This window comes from Fundulus heteroclitus, chromosome 7 (genome assembly GCF_011125445.2).
Source record: "Fundulus heteroclitus isolate FHET01 chromosome 7, MU-UCD_Fhet_4.1, whole genome shotgun sequence".
Classification (NCBI taxonomy): Eukaryota; Metazoa; Chordata; class Actinopteri; order Cyprinodontiformes; family Fundulidae; genus Fundulus; species Fundulus heteroclitus.
In genome coordinates, this window is record NC_046367.1 from 30092245 (window position 1) to 30110438 (window position 18194).

General features: G+C 41.4%; 1 protein-coding gene across 2 annotated transcripts in view; it reads right to left on the bottom strand.

Annotated features, from left to right (window-relative positions):
- Positions 1–8221: 8221 nt before the first annotated feature.
- si:ch211-45c16.2 (mitogen-activated protein kinase kinase kinase 13) overlaps positions 8222–18194 on the bottom strand; it is a 54556-nt gene continuing 44583 nt past the window's right edge. For both annotated transcript variants that reach the window (XM_012878371.3, XM_012878374.3), the window contains 8 exons: positions 18030–18138; positions 16798–16907; positions 16592–16708; positions 16172–16315; positions 13615–14386; positions 12449–12519; positions 12001–12292; positions 8222–9641 (listed from right to left, as the gene is read on the bottom strand). In XM_012878371.3, coding sequence (XP_012733825.2) covers positions 9540–9641; positions 12001–12292; positions 12449–12519; positions 13615–14386; positions 16172–16315; positions 16592–16708; positions 16798–16907; positions 18030–18138 — 1717 coding nt within the window. In that variant the 3' untranslated portion in view covers positions 8222–9539. The remainder of the gene's footprint in view (positions 9642–12000; positions 12293–12448; positions 12520–13614; positions 14387–16171; positions 16316–16591; positions 16709–16797; positions 16908–18029; positions 18139–18194) is intronic.

Consider the following 18194-nt stretch of genomic DNA (forward strand, 5'->3'; position numbering starts at 1 on the left):
CAGCAAACCAAATCAGAGCCACTGCCAGAAACAAAGTGGAGATGGAGGCACTTTGCATACATCAGGTTATTAAACTGCTTTACTACAATGAACAAATGTAAAGATACGTAGACCATATTATAAAAAGGAACACGGTAACAACAAAGAAATAGAATAAAAACATATAAGAATACACAATAAAATAAAAGGAACAATGGTATGTAAAATAAAGACCTCTAATCTTTTAGGAGGTGGCCATACTAGTGTTTCCAAAGTGCACAAACAGAGCATATAGCACCGAGTTTAGTCTTAGTCAGTATCATAATGATCTTGTAATTCGGTGTATTCAGTCGACAAATAAACTTGTATATAACATTTCTTAACACCAGCAGACACAAACAATTCACTGCTGGCATTTGTCCATCTGGGCTTTTTCGACATGTCTTAGTGCATCATTATGAGCCACTTCCAACCTTTAGAGGCTGTTTTTTTTTTGTAATTCCACCATAGGTGTGCTATATACAGAGAGATACAATATGATTTAACCTCTTAAGCCCGAGGGTCTATTTTCCAAATGCATACTCATACTTTAAAATACAAAGCTTATAGTTAGAGTGGCTCATGTTACCCTGAGCTACCTCTATAATTATGCTGCTATAGGCTTAGGCTACTGGAGGACATCAGGGCCTATTTTTCTATTTTTCTCACTCTACTGAGTTCTACTGTTCTTCAATTTTGCATTGCTTGTCATCATTTCAGCTTTTAACTTTGTTTGTGCTCTCTCTCTTTCTTCTTCATAGTAGGTACACCTGGTCTGACGTTCTGTTAGCTGTGACATCATCCAGAGAAGACAGATCACCCACTATTACCATCTAATGTAGAACAGATTCCTAGATCAATGTGTGCTTCTGTGCTTTTTTGTCTCTCTTGTTGTGTCTCTGCTCTGTCTTCTGTAACCCACAGTCGGTCGAGGCAGATGACCGTTCATACTGAGCCCGGTTCTGCTGGAGGTTTTCCTTCCCGTTATTGGAGAGTTTTTCTTTCCACTGTCGCTTCATGCTTGCTCAGTATGAGGGATTGCTGCAAAGCCATGGACAATGCAGACGACTCTCCCTGTGGCTCTACGCTTCTCCAGGAGTGAATGCTGCTTGTCGGGACTTTGATGCAATCAACTGGTTTCCTTATATAGGAAAAATTTTTGACCAATCTGTATAATCTGATTAAATTTGACTTTGCCTCGAGATGACATGTTTCATGAATTGGCGCTATATAAATAAAATTTAAATGAATTTCCCAACTTGCACAATGCCTAAACTGCTAATCTTGTTATCGACTAACATAGAGGACCTGGAGGATGATGTGGATTTTAAAATTTGAGAGTGAAATATTCTGGGCCTGAGTAAATGAGATTTAAATGCCCTCAAAAAAACTTAAAAAAAAAAGATGGTTGCATAGAAAACTTCTTACTTTTGCTGTAAATAAACACAACAAATTTTAACTACAACACCTTGGTTACATCTGTATCAAGTTTGGAGTCCACACAACCAGCAATTGAGAAGCTCTACATGTTTAGATTGAAGAAAATCCAGACGAAAGCCATAATATGTTGTGCCATTTTGGCGCAGTCTGTGATAGTTGGAATTTATTCTTGAAATTGAAACTGTGGGATGCTATTATATATTTGGTAGATACTTTTGTAGAGGACTCTCAGATGAAGATCTGGACATATGATGAATGTCCGTCGGTCTGAGTCAGTTACAAGCGTGTTATTGTTGCGAAAGAGCTCAAACCCCCTTGAAAGTGGGCTGATGAGCTTAAGTTCAGTTTGACTTCATCAGAGCAGAAATCAAGTTTTCGTGACACATTATTAGCTAGCGCATATAACATACGGCACTGACAGAAAATGTCCTCAACACCTGACAGGCGGTCTGTCAACACATGACCAAGATTTCTAACTTCATTACAGTAACACACAAGTTAGGGAATCCCCTTCTTTTGTCCTCTTTAGTACACCAGATCAGAATAACACTTGAGTTAAATGAGTTAAATTTAACATCACATTGTGTATAACACACCAAACACACATTATAAAGCTGTCTAGCAGCTTAAAGATAATTGCATCAAAAAGGGAAATACTTCCAAAGCATAATTAGATCGCTTGGAACGAAAGCTAAATGCTAACCTAAAACAAGGAAATACCCGAGACATTCTAAAAACGAATTGACAAAATATTTGACCTTCGTGAAAAAAGCTACAGTGTTGTTTCTGTCAGCTTGGAATGAGCCGACAGTTTCTGTGCCTCTCGGGTTTTCAGGGAGTTGGTGTCAGAGCTGAGGAGCATTGAGACTAAATGCTGTTTAGCTTTTGGACCTGAGAACTCTGAGTAGACAGGTCCGATGAGCTCCAGATCTATGCGGCTCATACCTGACAAGCAGCACTGAGATGTTTTTAGGTCCAACACCATTCAGTGTCATGTAGGCCAAGATTTAAGCATTTATTTTAAACAAGAAGTCAGTGCAGTGAGTTAAGATTTGATCTATTTCCCATAGGACTCTGGCAGCAGCATTCTGGATGAGCTAGCTGCCTCCTTTATGCTTCACGAGCCACTATAGACACCACTGCATTAGCCTAAATTACTAAAAATAAAACGATGCACCCTTTTTTTCTGTGTCCTACTTTGACGGGAAAACCCATTATCATGGTAGTTATTTTTACGGATATCAGCAGCTAATTTAGGGATAGAGCTTAAATGGGTTTTTAAATTTATGTCGGAGGATGTAGCGACTGAAACACATGGCACGATATTTATGGTAAGACGTGACACCATCAGTTTAAACAAATGTTTCCAAAGATCCTCTTAATTTAGAACAAAACCATAATGAGGGGGGTGGCAGAGCAGCACCTGCTGCATTTTAGCAGTTGTCAGGAAAGAAATAGCCGACACAGCTCTACTGAAGAGCAGCCTGTCAAAGACTTCACTGATAGAAACAACTGACTCATGGTTTGATTTTCCCCACCAGGAGTTTCCAATAATTCAATCCAGTTCTTTTATTCCTCTTATTTATCCTTGTCTGTTCAGTTCAGCAGTGAATGCCCTTTATCTGTCAAGCCTTTCTATAGAATTCAAATGAAAGCTTGTGATGTTATCGCTTCTAAATGTTGTTGTTTTGTACGGATCCAACTAAATGACAATAAACAGTGTTTGAGTGGATCGAGATTGATTTGATCCACTCAGGAAAATCTATATGCAACCAATAAAATCTCAGAAGTCCAAAAAAAAAAAAAAAAAAAAAAGAAACATCAATGATGCCCAGCCTGAAGGCCTGAGACACGTCAGAAGTGCCGCCGGTCCGCTCGGTTCCTCCCAGATCCTTTTGTCAGCACTTCTGGAGCTGCAGCTGATGCAGAGCAGCTGCGTAGGACCACAGTTGCCAGTTTCCACCGCGCCTGCAGGTTCAGCCCGGGGTCAGACTGCAATTTTCAGACTTATTAATAAAACAAGCGACACATATAAGAGCAAACCACGGGTCATCTCGACATGTGGAGATTTTTATTTTACCACGATAAGAACAGTGGACCAACCAGATTGTGACTTGATTAGATAAACACCTGGTGCTGATGTCCCAAAATAGATTATAAGTATTAATTATATTATCATTTCATTACACATTTTTTAATTAAATGTACATGGAGTGGTCTTGTTTTAAAGCCTTAGAGCTTTATGTGTTACATTATGTTTGGGTTGTAAATGTAAGGTTTTTGTATTGTTCTGCAGCTCATAACAGCCAGGAAAGTTTCCCACAGAGTAAAACAAAGAATATTACTAAATGATCCCCCAAACTGCCTCATGAATGCATTCTCACCCCTTTAACAATTTCACTTCGTCCCTGGAGCATCGGTATCCTCTGTCGGGATTTTAAGTGACAGGCCAACACGGACTAATGCACAACTATGAAGTGGAGGGAACATGATACAGGGTAAAAACTGGATAGAAACCTGAAAACTGGGATGTGGATTTCTTGTCAGCCTCCATTACTCTGATGCCTCTGATTAAAACCCACTGAAAAGAAATGCATTCAGAAGCCATCTGATGAGTAAATATGGTCCACTTCTGTGTGATTCAATCTCAGCATAGACCCAGCTGCTCTACGAAGGCCGTCAGCAGTCAGCTTCAAAAAGGAAGCTGAAAAAGTTCAAAGCAAAGTTAGGTTAATAGTCAATTAACTATTGACTATTGTGTGCACCGCGTTGTGACCTTGGCAGCAAGGCCTCAGTAAATCGTCTCCCCCTGAAATGTTTGTTTGTTCATGTTATGGCGATTGTACTGAAACAACAATTTCCCCCTGGGATCATTAAAGTACGTCTGATTCTGAATACCCAAAGCTTCCAACACATAAACCAAAAATCTGAAGAGCATGGCCCAACTTCAGAGCTACCAAGACATGGCCGTCTACCGACAGGCCGGGTGAGGAGAACATTAATCAGAGAAGCAGCACAGAAGCTCATGGTGTCTCTGGAGCTGCTAAGATCCACAACTCTAGCGGGAGAATCTGATAACAGGACGACCATTAATCATACACTCCACACATCACGTCACATTTCCCTGAACACACCACCCCAATACTAAAACTATCCGGTGGCCGCATCGTGTTGCGGGGATGCTTTTCCTGATACAAGATCGTCCGAACTGATGAGAAGATGGATGGGGGGGGGAGAGAAAATCTGTTAGCCGCAGCAAAACGTTGAGTGAGGAAGAGGTTCACATCCAGCCAGAGGAACAATGAGAAGGTTTACAACTAAGGATATTCCTCTGAGAATGGCCTAGTCAAAGTCCAGATCTAAATTTGATTAAGAATATGTGGAAAGACCTGAAAAAAGATTAATGCTCACAGGTGTTATTAAAAATGTTGACAGACCCGTTTGTTCTTGCACATCACAGTTCTGCACCGGTCGGTCCAAAGGTGTTAGACTCTAGTGCTTGAGGGCCGCGGCTTTGCAACATTTTTTTGCATCTCGGATTTTAGAGATCCGAATCAAAGGTGGTCAATGAGACGCCGTAGAACTTGACCGAATGTTGACGAGGCAATTAATCTATTTGATTTAGACGTGGACTACCCCGCATCACATAACACCAGAGGACTGGACTTTGACACCCCTGAACTAACACATAAACATTAATCAAGGTGTTTTATGGTGTAATTGTGCAAAACAAGTTCAAAGCGTATCATAGCACTTTATATGAATTCCCCAACTTTTTTGTTAACAAAAGAAAGACATACCAGTGTTGTCGGTACAGTACATCAGCATTTATTCCATGCAATTTGTTTGCTTTGATTTTATTCTCCTATTGCACTGTACACTGAATAATACAGATAAATGACAGGATTGGTTGATCATTATGCCATTCAACAGGGAAGAGGGGTGTAAATGAGAGAAACAAAAGAAACAGATGTTTGCTAGATGGAACGAGGCAACAATTTCACAGAAATTCAGATTTAAGTATTTTTAGAGTTTGACTACAAATGCGACGAAGGAATCACCGCAGCAGCAGCTCAGAAATAACGATGTTCCACCCTGCTGCACCCGCCGTGATTCCTAGCGACCTATGAGAGGACGGAAAAAAGCTGGAGGAGCACTTGATTCTGCTAACTACTTATTCAATACTTTGAACTGCGATGACAAATCTAAAAAGATGAGTGGTCCCTCTCCAGGGTCAAGCACTTTTGTTCAACCGTACAAATACTGCCCCCCCCCCCCTTTACCCAGTCATTGTGCTTTCCTTCAAAAAGGAGAAACTGTTGGTCATGACATTTCTGAAGCTGCCTGAAATTAAAAACAACACTACTCCTGATGACTTTTCCCCCAAATAAATTAACTCAATAATTATGTAGGCCAGCTACAAAGAGGAGAAAAATAAAATAAAATAAAAATGAACGACAACAATAAAAAGATCAAAAAAATTAAATTAAAACATCACGACAATCATTCTTCACAGGATGAACGCCAGAGAAGTTATTATCAGCTCGATCAGACTACAACGAGGTTACTTCACACGTACGTAAACAGAAGAGAAGAAGGTAGATGGAGCATTTTCAACGCTCTCGAGCACATTTAATCAAGATTCACCTTCCTGCAGTAGTGTTCAATACTGATATACGGGTTAACCCCCCCCCCCCCCCCACACCCCACCACCTCCGGTCCAAGCGCTCCGCCGCTCATCAGAGCTGTGCGACACATTAAAGAAAGAGGACGAAAAAAACGGATCACATTGCATTTACAATTATCTATGTACAGGATTAACACTGAGATATATGGTTGGTGAAAACCAAGAGCAGCTTAAAGCTCCGTGGCCTCGTCTCTGGCTTGTGTTCCTTATGCAGACTCACAACCGCCCGCGCGCACACATCTGACATCATTAGCGTTCAACACGACCCTGACTGAGGGGATTATTACAAAGAGCCAGACGAGGGAGAAAATAATAATAATAATAATAATAATAATAATAATAATAATAATAATAATAATAATAATGCTTTCATAAATGCAGTATCTCTTGTTTTTTTTTTTTTTGTCTTTTAAGACGGTCAGATGAAAAAAGTTTGTATTGCTGGGGGTCTGAGAGTGGAAATAACAGCCTGGGATAGGAGTTTGACTTAAGTAAAGGCAAAAATAAGCGTGTAACTGTCGCCATCTAGTGGCAGCTGATATATTGCTGTCTCTCAGCAACACAAAAAACCTGAGCTTCAAACCTCACAAAGGCAAGTTGGAAAAAAAAAACAGAGAGAGATCAATTACAAAATACATCCACTCCCCGCTCTCCTCTACCCCCCCCCCCCCCCCCCCCCCCCACCATGGTTACATCCAGCCTGCTGGAGTTACCCCCCTCCCTTATTTGTCACCTGAGAGCCAACCTGCTGTTTTTTTTTTTTTCTTATTGCTGTTCAGCTAACAATATTTACAGGTGCATCTCAAGAAATTCGAATATCATTAAAAAAGGTAATTTAATTTAGCCATTCAGTTCAAAAGCTGAAAGTAGATTACGTTAACAAGGTTTCTGCAAGGTTCAGTGAATTCAATCTGAAAGTTAAAGACCTTTTTAAGATCATTGTTTAAACTTAAGACCTACATCAATTACAAAAAAATAACTTATCAACTAAATACTTTACATACTAAATAACCTATATTTAGATTAATTAATAATTTAAGTTAAATACATATTTGTAAGCGTATCTTGTTGTGTTTTGGCTTTGTGTTTTTATTAATTTGGTACTGAAGCTACCCATTTTTAAATCACCATGTACACAGTAAGGGTCATAACGCGAGTGTTTTTCAAGCCAAATCTTGTCTAATATACACTTTTCCATGACAAATGAAGGGTAGTGAATCAGACTAAATGAATGCTTTGATTTTAATTCCCTAAACTAACAACTATAAGCCAGTTTCACCAGCTTTCTCTCATGGGTTTGTAGGGAAAGGCTAAGAGTCGATTGAAGTGTTACAGAATAACAACGCCCTGATTCTATATCCAGAACTACAACATATCAAACATTTTAAAATATATATAAGATCAAAGGAAGAAGCATTTGTGCCCATTTAAGACATAGAGAGATCAAATTTAAGACGATTGAAAATCTGGACACACACGTCTCTCAACTCTGTTATCAACTGTGGCTTGATGGGTTGAGTAGTTGTCTTGCAATCGGAAGGTTGTGGGTTCAATTTCAGCTTCCCCTTGTCACATGTCGATGGCACTTAACCCCAAATTGCCTACCGAGCTGCGTATCGGTGTACAAATGGTTGTGTGTTAGTGAGAGCGATTGGGTGAATATGGCTCTAGTGTAAAGCCAGTATGACTAGAAAAGCGATATACAAGTTCAGTCCATTTATCAGCTTAAGGCTGCGCTAATTGTTGTTGTGCGCCTTTTTCCTTCCACTAAACTTTCCTTTTTGATCTGCTTAAGTGCTTAAGCACTCTGGGAACAACTTTCCAGTGTTTAACCTGCTTATGCAGATAGTGGTATAACATGTCCTCATGAAACAAATTTTTCTTAAAAGTTGGTATTCTGACATATCTTAACAGATTACCAGAGTTTACAGAGTTTTGTTTTTTCTTCAGCTTTAAGCTTTTATCATTGAAATTAACAGGTAGCAGTGGTCAAAGTATTGACCGTGCCAGCAATGACCGTGTATTCATTTTCCTTTTTGACTTTGTTTGGTGAAATAAAATGACCTTTTTTTATTATTATATTCTTATTTATAGAGACACACCTGTATGGATGAGACTAAATAAATTACCCTGCAATAAAATGGTGCACGTGATGCTCTGCTACGTTTCAGGAAAAAAAAAGAAAAAAAAAAAGAAAAAAAAAGAGATACTGCATTTAATTGCAGATAAAAACAAACAGCTACAGCACTAAAGGGTTGAACATGAAGGCTTTTCTGTAAAGAGCTCCTTTTGCTTTTTTTTAAAAACGCCCGCACGGTCCTTTTTTATTACCATGAGCCGGTCGAAGAACATTCTTTCACAAGATAGTTTGGTCCGATCCAGTTTCACAGTCCTCGAGCGATCCTGAGATGAGACTTGAAACTGCAATGTCTGATGGTTGAGGATGTGGAGGCGGACGCGAACCAAACGCACGCCTTCCTGCAAAAGCTCCCGTCGTGGCGCCTGATTGCTGACGACGTGTCTCAGAGAAGAGGACGAGAGCGTCCCTCGTTTTGGTTGCTTTTAGCTCTCGCGGGAGTCGTACCCTCTTGCTTCCTGATCATCTGCTTCATGCAGTCCTTGTAAGACTTTTTGCATCTTGCGAGCATGCGCTGATAGCGTTTCGGGGATCCTGATGATGAGACATGTATCGAGGTTGTTTCTAGAGAGAGAGAGAGGGGGGGGGGGGGTTCCACTTGCAGTTTGCAAGGCGGTTTGTTCATGCTGGTGTTGACACTGTTTCCATGAGCTCATTGTTTGCCGTGTCGGCCACAGTCGCGACCAGAGGAGAGTGAAAGGATGCGTGATTACCGGGTCGCTGCGCTGTAAACTCACAACGGAGAGATTGCTTGTTTTACTTTATTTTTTATTTTTTTTAAGGGATCACCGACACGGAGATGCTCAGAGCAACTGCAGAGAGATGAAGGCCTGTAGCGACGCTCAGACGCATCCGCGCTCCTGTCCTCTGCTCCTCCGTCTAGTCACAGTTTCTCACTAAGACACACGCGCTCCGTTTCAAAGCGGCAGTTTTTTTTATTTCCTCTGTTCGCATCGCAGAATCCTGATTTCCTCTTCAAAACGCAAGACAAAAATAAATTAAGAGCTGTACATTATCAGTCAAAAGGGAATCCCTGCCATGGGTTTGCCTGGATGCAGTGCTAGATGAGGGGAGGCGTTGGGGGCGGATGACGCATTGGATGAGGCTGGGGACTTTGCTATAGGGAGAGTTTTGTTCACCATGTTGTCCTCTTATTGCTGTTTTCTGTGGAGCCCTCTAATCCGGACACGGTGGCCACCAGGCGAAACAAATAAATTAAACGAAAACTAAACGGATCCCGAACCCCTGCGGAGAGTTTCACCACGAGGATGGAGCGCCGACTTTGTTGTTTCTGATGGTGGTGTCGGAGCACTCTGCCTCCGACGTATCACAGTCCGAGTCCCCGAACTGCAGCGGATTCTGAAGACAAGATGAGAAGAAAAACATGAATGAAGATCCAGGAAGACGCATGCTTTTAAAATTTATAAACTCGTTACTATCCAACTCTCTGGTTATTTTTATATTAGTTATTGAAATAATCAAGCATGTGTAGACAGTAAAATCAACTACAAGTGGTCGTCTTAGACAGGGGCGGTTCTAGACAGGGGCCAACAGGGGCCCATGCCCCTGTACAAATGGTCCTGGCCCCTGTTATGGCCCCTGTACTAAAGACATGATGTTAAATAAACTTCTCATAATTATTTGCAATGGCAAAGAAACCATAACTGATTGGTTACTTTGACCAATTTTATTTTTTACCTATACAGCTTTACTCTTAGAAGGATTTAAAAATTAAGATGTTTCACGTTTAGCTTTAGCCGTATTGAGCAGGGGGCAAAGTTTTCAACTGCTAGATCAGGGGTCTGAAACCTGCAGTTCCAAAGCCACAAGTGGCTCACTTAATATTATTACACAGTTAAATATTGCCATTTTATTGTTTAATTTTTTTGTTCTGTGCCCCTGTGAAATAACACTGGCCCCACCTTGGCCCCCCTGGTAAATTTGGTCTAGAACCGCCACTGGTCTTAGACCTACAGCCAACAGATTTCTGTTAAATTACAAATGGTTATTAAATCAGATGTCTTTAGTTGTACTGCAACACAAAGGGACATTTGGCTGCTGATTAGGGGGAAAACATTAAAAAGTTTAAATTAATCATCCAATCTTTTGAACCCAGGTTACAGGAGCAGTTCTCACCTGAGGTAGAAATGGTGCACATAAAAAGAAAGTACACCCTGGCTCAATCTAAGGTCTTATATTTTATATTTTAGGACACAAGAAGAGTGACCTGGTCTCCAGCAGATTTTAAAATAGTTCAAATCTAACCTCAAATGTATAAAACAGGTTTCACACATTTATCATTTACTGACCAAAGATGAAGTAAAAACTAAAAAGGCATAATTATTAATTAACCAATTATTATCAGGTGGCCACCTCTATAAAAAAAACAGTTTGCTGAGGTGGAACTTGACTTCTTTTGAATATTTGAACTCCAAATGCAGTAAGAAAGATTACTAACAAGCGGAAAGCATTTAAGATGGCTACCAAGCCTTCCAAGAAAGTGCTATCGGAGCACGATGCTCGGGAAAGTTGCAGAAAAAAAAACGGCCTACAGCTCAGCTGCATGTCTGGAGAAAGATAAATACAGAATAACTAACGTAAAATAATGTGCAACTCATGTGAATTCAACCTCTGGATTATACGTATAACCGTATAACTGTTACAATTACTGTAATAAGTGTTTTGCAGTAACTATGTGCAATAATGTGCTGTGGTATATTGTCAACATAAAGGTCATTCCTGCTGCTACCTGATCATACTTCGCTGCTCTATACCTGTAATCATTATAGTAATTACTGCAACCATGCACCATAGATGCAACAATAACTGTAATAACTTATGTGCAATAAGCTATTTAAACAAGGTGCTATAACCTGTGCAATAATCCTGTGCAATAATCCTGTACAAAGTGTATAATAACATATGTGCAATAACCTATTTATACATAGAAGTGTATAGAATTGTATATAGCTGTATAACTGTATCTAACTGATTCTACTTACCTACTTTGGTACCTTGTTCTGACTTTTGACTATTGAGCCGATGGGACAAGTGAATTTCTCCATTGTGAGATCAATAAAGCTTATCTTATCTTAATATTGGGACAAACAGCTCATACCAGCAGTAAAGTAAAGTATGGCGGTGGGGGGAGGATGATTTGGACAGGTTTTGCAGCATCACTGAGATGGGTCCCAACACGTCGGGCTGTGTTGATTATATTTGAATTTCTATGTGGAGGTGCTTAAAACATCTCTTTACCAAATCCATGGTCTGCATTTGATCATTTTTATGCCCACTTCCTTTTTTTAATAAACAAAATAAGACTCCTGCATGACCTGATGACTCCATACTAAGCTGTTAGGCACAGTGGCGGACGGGTGATGATTGGGGCTTGTTTCGCAGCAACAGAGCCTAGACAATTCGTAGCAGTGAGTCGACCACAAACTACTCTGTGTATGAAAATATATAAGCCCAACATGAGCCTGGAGCAAACTGAGTCATTAACAGCCTAACGACCCCAAACGCAGCAGCAACTAGTCTCGGCCCAAATCCAGACTTCAGTGTGACTGAAATGCCAAGGTGGGACCTTCAGAGACGAATATCTGCAAACCTCGTTGCACCGAAGCACCGTTGTAAAGAAGGAATGAACGTAAAAAAACGAATCTCTGAGGGCTGCTTTTCCACTAACTGTAAAGATAAAAGCTAAGGCTCCACTGACCTCATAGCTGTGTTCGTCCGAGCACAGCTTCCCCAGCGAGATCTGTGTCTTCACCCGGCGCACGGCGCACTCCTTGTCGGAGAGGCCGTCGGACTGGGTGGAGATGTCGATGGGGATGTCCGGCGTGTGCGACAGCAGCTCGTCCAGGTGCTCCTCCTGGCTGGCGCTCAGCTTCTCCAGGGGTCCGCTGTGCGAGTGGTCGCTCGTGTTCCCCTCCTCGCCGTCAGACACCGACAGGTTCTCCGAGCTGAGGGTGGAGTAGGACTGGAAGCTGCCCATGCCGCGGTGGGGTCTGTCAGGAGAGATGGGGGTTATATTTGAGGGTTTGAGTCGCTTTATTTTGGCGTCATCGTGAATATGATGCGGTGAAGTTCATTAAATGTAGCTGCATTCATTAATTCGACAGTACCATGGTATCATTAAAGTTCAGATTGTAAAGTCGTCATACCTTGGCCGCCGTGGGCAGTCCACTTCACTGTCCACCTCTCCCTCCTCCTCTTCAGATGACTCATCACCTCCCTGAAGAGAGAGGCAACAAAGGCGTTAGTTAGGACAACGACTCCAAACTTTGTTTACTTTGTTTTCAATTTTTGAAGCCTTGCAAACGTATTTCTACCTCTTGAAGTTTTTCATATTCTGTGACCTTACAAATACCTTTTTTTGGGGGGATTTTATGTGAAAAATAACCACAAAGTTGTACAACTAAAGCATACAGACGATAGTTCTGGAATATTTTTTTTTTGTCCATCCCAGCTTTGCACATCTAGACAAAAAAAAAAAAAAAAGAGCAATTGTTTTGTTTTGTGATTTTGCAAAAGAGCATCTGTAAACCTCGGTGTTCACGTCCTGCCACAGACTCTCAGTTGGACTTAGGACTGAACCCTCCTGACAAATGAACACGCTTTGACCTAAACCGTTCCAGCGTTGCTCTGTCTGTGTTTGGGGTTGTGGTTCTGCAGGACGGTGATCATCCACCACAGTCTGAAGTCTCTCGCAGCCTTTAAAAGAGGTTTTCTTGCATCCACCATGTGTTACTAAGGGGATGTTGTATTAAGCGTGATGCACAGTGTTCATTTTCTACCATAAAAAGCATTTTCAATGAGGTCCAAAAAGCTTATTATGTATCACATCTCAGCAGCACACTTGCTTCCACATGTTTCGGGTGTTCGTTACCGTTCTCCAACAAACCTCTGAGGCCTTCACAGAACATTGACACTGACATTAAATTACACACTGCAAAAACGGAACTAAAAATAAGTAATATTGTCTTGAAATAAATATATCTGTCCTTGATTTGAGCAGGTAAATAAGATGATCTGCCAATGGAATAAGATTTTTACACTTGAAATAAGAACAATTCATCTCCATCATCTTATTTCAAGTGAGGTATATCTAATTATCTTATTTTAGGGGTGAAAATACTCATTCCATTGGCAGATAATCTTATTTGAAAGCACACAGCTTTCATTCTACTTTGCATCGTGCAGTACTAGTGTCGATCTGTTGCATAAAATCCCTGTAAAATGTGTTTACGTTTTCTGATTTTAAAGTCACAGAATGTGAAACAATTCAAGCCGTGTGAAGACGTTTGTGAAGCGATTCAGGGCGGCTCACCTTTCTGAGTGGTCTGAGGGTGCGGGGCAGTGCGGAGGGCAGCGGGTGTTTGGACTGGGTCAGGTCCTGCTTCTGCAGAGCGGCGTTGCCAGCGTCCTCTCCATGTGTGGCCGCCTCTTTACTCGGCGGCCCCAGAGAAGGCTGGTTGCTTTCTTGGGTGCAGAGCATTGAGTAGTGCGGTAATTCTGGTTGGCTTAGGGTGGGAGGGGTCTCCTGACAGTGCAAGCAGCCGGGCAGAGGGTGAGCCTGGCAGCAGGGACACAATAAACCCGCCCCGGCACCTGGCATGGGGTTGGAGCGGGCGGACGAGGTCCGCTGCCGCGTGTCTGCGTCCACAGCAGTGGAGATGAGGTCAGGGCTGGAGTCAGAGACGCGGCGCTGCAGGTGGTCGGTCTGGGGGCTGCGGAGGGCGGCGGCGGGGCCAAAGTAGCGCAGATTGTTGGCACAGTTGACGACGGCCTCCTCGCGGCCTTTCAGAGGAAGGAACTGGCCCTCGGCGGGAGGGTGGTGGTGGTGGTGGTGGTGATGGAGGTGCTGATGGTGGAACGGATGCTCCTGCAGAGACTGGGTGTCCTCTGAGGCTCCGGCGACAGGCTTCAAGGCGCCGGGGAAGTCGCTGTGGCTTCCCTTGCTGTTGGCGCGGCGGTGGCGAGGCTTGCTCCTGTAGCGGGTTTTACCGGGGGGCGTGGAGACTTTGGGGCTGGCCGACAGGGGCGAGGGTGAGGGCAGAGGGTCAACGCTGGGAATGCCGTCGGAGCGCAGCAGGTCCGGCCTGCAAGAGACGCATTTAGGTTTCGCAGGTTATGGCAGAATAACACAACTTGTTTTAGACTTTAATTGCTGGTCGGCATTTTACAGGAAAGTGTTACAAAAAAAAAAAAAAGGCAGCTTTGCAAAACAAATAGGAAAAACAAGAAAATTACAGCCCCCACCCCCCAATTATTACAACCCCTAATAAAGATGTGTCCAAAGTTTTATTAAAAAAAAAAGTTCACGTGTACGGCAGTGACGCCAGATTTTTATCTATATTTTATAAGTAGTTCTGCACACTATAACAATTTTCCCCGCACCACTGGAAGAGAAAACGGCCCACAGCATCACAGATCCCACACCGAACTTAACAGTGGGTACGATATGCTCTTCCACTTATTCATCCTTTCTGTCATGCCAGCCCCATCTGCACCCAGTCACACCAAAACACACAGTTCCAGTTTTAAAGTCTCAATTAAGTTCAGCCCAAAATTATTCATACCACTGGTAGATGTAGAGTTTAAGGTGATCATTTAATTTTTTCAACGTGTTTCTTCTGACGGGATTTACTGATTAGGTTTTGGAGTCCTGACTTGAATCTGTTTGTAGCTAAAGATTAGGGTGATGGTGAGGAGCCCTTTCAACTTCAGAGATCATCAGAGCAAGTGGAAGCATCTAAGAAGCTATTCGGTCATTATAAGAAGGGTTAGATTGCTGTAATGGCAATAAAGATTCTCCAACAATTACTAACAAGGACATAAATAATTTTCCACATGCCATTTTTATACTACTTTTACATCAATTTTTTATCATATGACAATCATTTCCCAACAGAAACAATGTTCTTCTATTATGTAAACATGCTGACACAAAGATGCCATTTTCTGCTGCATTAGTTATTTTCTCGGATTGTCAACGCACATCTGCCTTGTTTAAATGTTCTCCTGTCTTTCCCATTTTGAATAGTGGTTTTCAGAGAAATGGGACTGTGCCATATGTATACCTAAGGGGAACAGGAACTCATGGATTATTAGTAAATAGTTCCTCCACTGATCTTAAAAACACAAGGGTTAATAAAATGCTTCATTAACATTTACTTTGAAGTGATTAGTGGATGTGCCATTGAGTTTGGTATCTGTTATCTTACTAATTAAAAACATTTGTTATTAACAAGGAACCTTTAAATAACTATATGCAAATCACAAGTTAGGGTTTTTTCACTGAATAGATGATGCCATGGCAATGTATAAAAGATGCATTTATTTAAAGGCTCTCTGCACAACAGGAATATCACAATATTTATGGAAAGGACGCTGTTTAAATTTAGCAAATTAATGTTTTGTTTTTCTTTTCTCACTTTTTCTCTTGATAAAAGCCAACTGAAAAAACGATTTGACTGAAAAGTTTATGCTTCATGTTTCTAGGAGCTATAAGGGAACCATAGATGGAAAATACACAGAATTGCTCTTTAATAAAAAAAAATAAAAAAAATCAGTGGGTAGGGTGGTTAAAAAATAAAATTCATAGATAAGATTTACTTAGATATGAACTAAAAAAAAACATGTGTTTAAGGTACTTGCCAATTCTTTAAAATAGGTTATTTATTAATTCACTGAGTTTGGTTCTGCATTTAAACCCATAACTGATTTTATCTGAATACTATTTCCACTATTTTCATATTAAAAAGTATGTTAGATAATATCGCTAAAATACATTTTCCTGCTTGTATTTCTTCCAAAACTAAAGAAAACAAAATCCAGAGTTTGCAAAAGGACAGAAAAAACAGCAGGCGGGTTAATGTTAGGACCTTTTAGTGGGCGGCATTCCAGGTTTGTGAGAGATGCTTCCCTTTTTCTTGATGAGCTTCTCGACAGCGTTGGACCTGACGATGGGCCGGACCAGGTGACGTTTGTAGCTGCCCGGGTATTTCTTCTCCACGGCCTGTTCTCTCCTGCCGAGACAGCAGAAGTTGGGTTTGGGTTTACGGGAAGAGGATGTCAGCGAAAACAAAAAAGAACAGCCGCCTTACAGTCAGAGGCTGACAACTTCATCCAGAAACAGAACTCTTGGTTCTACAGAACAAATGTTTTGCGCCGTGTTTACACAGCAACATCATAGCAAAAAAAAAAAACTGTTTACCGCTGGAGAAAGAGGAAACACTGCTGGAGTATGTAAAAGCCAGCACAGTGAAACAATGCCTTCGACGCTGACAGGCACATCCACCTACTTCATAAGTTCCTTCTCTCGGACCTCCAGCTGCAGCATGATGGCGCTGAGCTCCATGTAGAGGTTGTTGGCTCTCTCCAGCTTTCTCTCATAGTGCTCCCGGATGTCCAGAGCATGCCTGAAATGCAAAGGGGGGAAAAAACATGTCATTATTATAAACTGGCGTCCTGTTTACCACCTCGTTCGTCATCGTTTTTGCTAACAAACCTGAGTTCATCCCTCCTGCGACGGATCAGCTCCTCGTCCAGCCTGTGGATGCACGTGCCTTCGCTCTTGATCTTCTCAAAATGCTTCTTCACCTCCTCCCTCCACTCTGCCTGCAACATCAACAGAGTAAAAGAGGTTGACAATTAAAATACCTGCACACAAAACTAAGGCTTTGACCATTTTTCACATGTTTTGTAAACTTCAATGTATCTTTTTTTTATATATATATCCTGTGCTAGACCAGCGCAGAATCATGCACTGAAAACGTTACATAGTTATGAAAATGCAATACAATTAAAAGTCTAAAAAGCGTGGTGTGCATTTTGTACAGGGCCCTTAGCTCTGATGCCCATAAATAAAATTAAGTACACCTATTTGCCTTCAGAGGTCTCGTAATTAGTAAATAGAATTGACTTGTGTGTAATTTCTTGTCAGCACGAAGGCAGCTTTTCCCTGAAGGCCTCAGAGGTTTATTAGAGAAAATTAGTGATCAAACAGCAGCACAAAGACTGAGGAACACGGCAAACAGGCGAGCAATACATTTGTGGAGAGTTTAAAGCACAATGAGGTTATAAAATCCCACTTTGAGCTTGACCTCTCATAGAGCATCAAACAGAAAGAGTACGACTCAACTACAAACCTAAAAGATGGCCATCCACCTAAAATGACAGATCAGCACGACAACGATATTTCATGCGCTCCACAAATCTGGCCTTTATGGAAGAGTGGCAGGGAGAAAGCAACTGATGGAAAAAAGTCACGAGAAGTTGCCACAGGTTCCTTTAAAGCCTGCATGTGAAACACTAGCACTGCACATCTTCCTCAGCACACAGGGCAACATGGCTGCGGTGGCAGCAACACGCCGTAGGGATGCTTCTCATCAGGAGAGACAGGAAATGTGGTGAGAATTGATGAATGGGGGGAAAAAAATCTGTCTCTGATGAGAAATAATCCAGCTGTGATTTAAGGGAAACCTGGATCTAAAAACTACTGACTAAGAAGGACTGATGCAAATGCAAATCCCGCTTTTCAGATTTTTGACCTGTAAAAAAATGTATCATGGGTTTTTCAAGTTACTTTTTTTTAAATGAAATCCCAAAGAAACACAAAGACGTTGAACAAAACATTAATAACTTTACGGCACCTTTTTTTTAATCTAAGCTGCTGTATTGTGAGAAGTGAAGCGTACGCACTAATTTGAGTTATGCAGGTATTGTGTCTGAAATCCAAACCTGAGATTTGAAGTAGGTCTCCTGAGGAGTGCCTAAAACGTCGGAAGAGGCAATGTCGAGATGAAGGAGGATCTGCCGAAATGAAGGCCTGTTCCTGGGCTTGCCTTGCCTGGAATTAAAAAAAAAAACATTGAATTAATTATTTTTTCTTAAAGAAAATAGTTG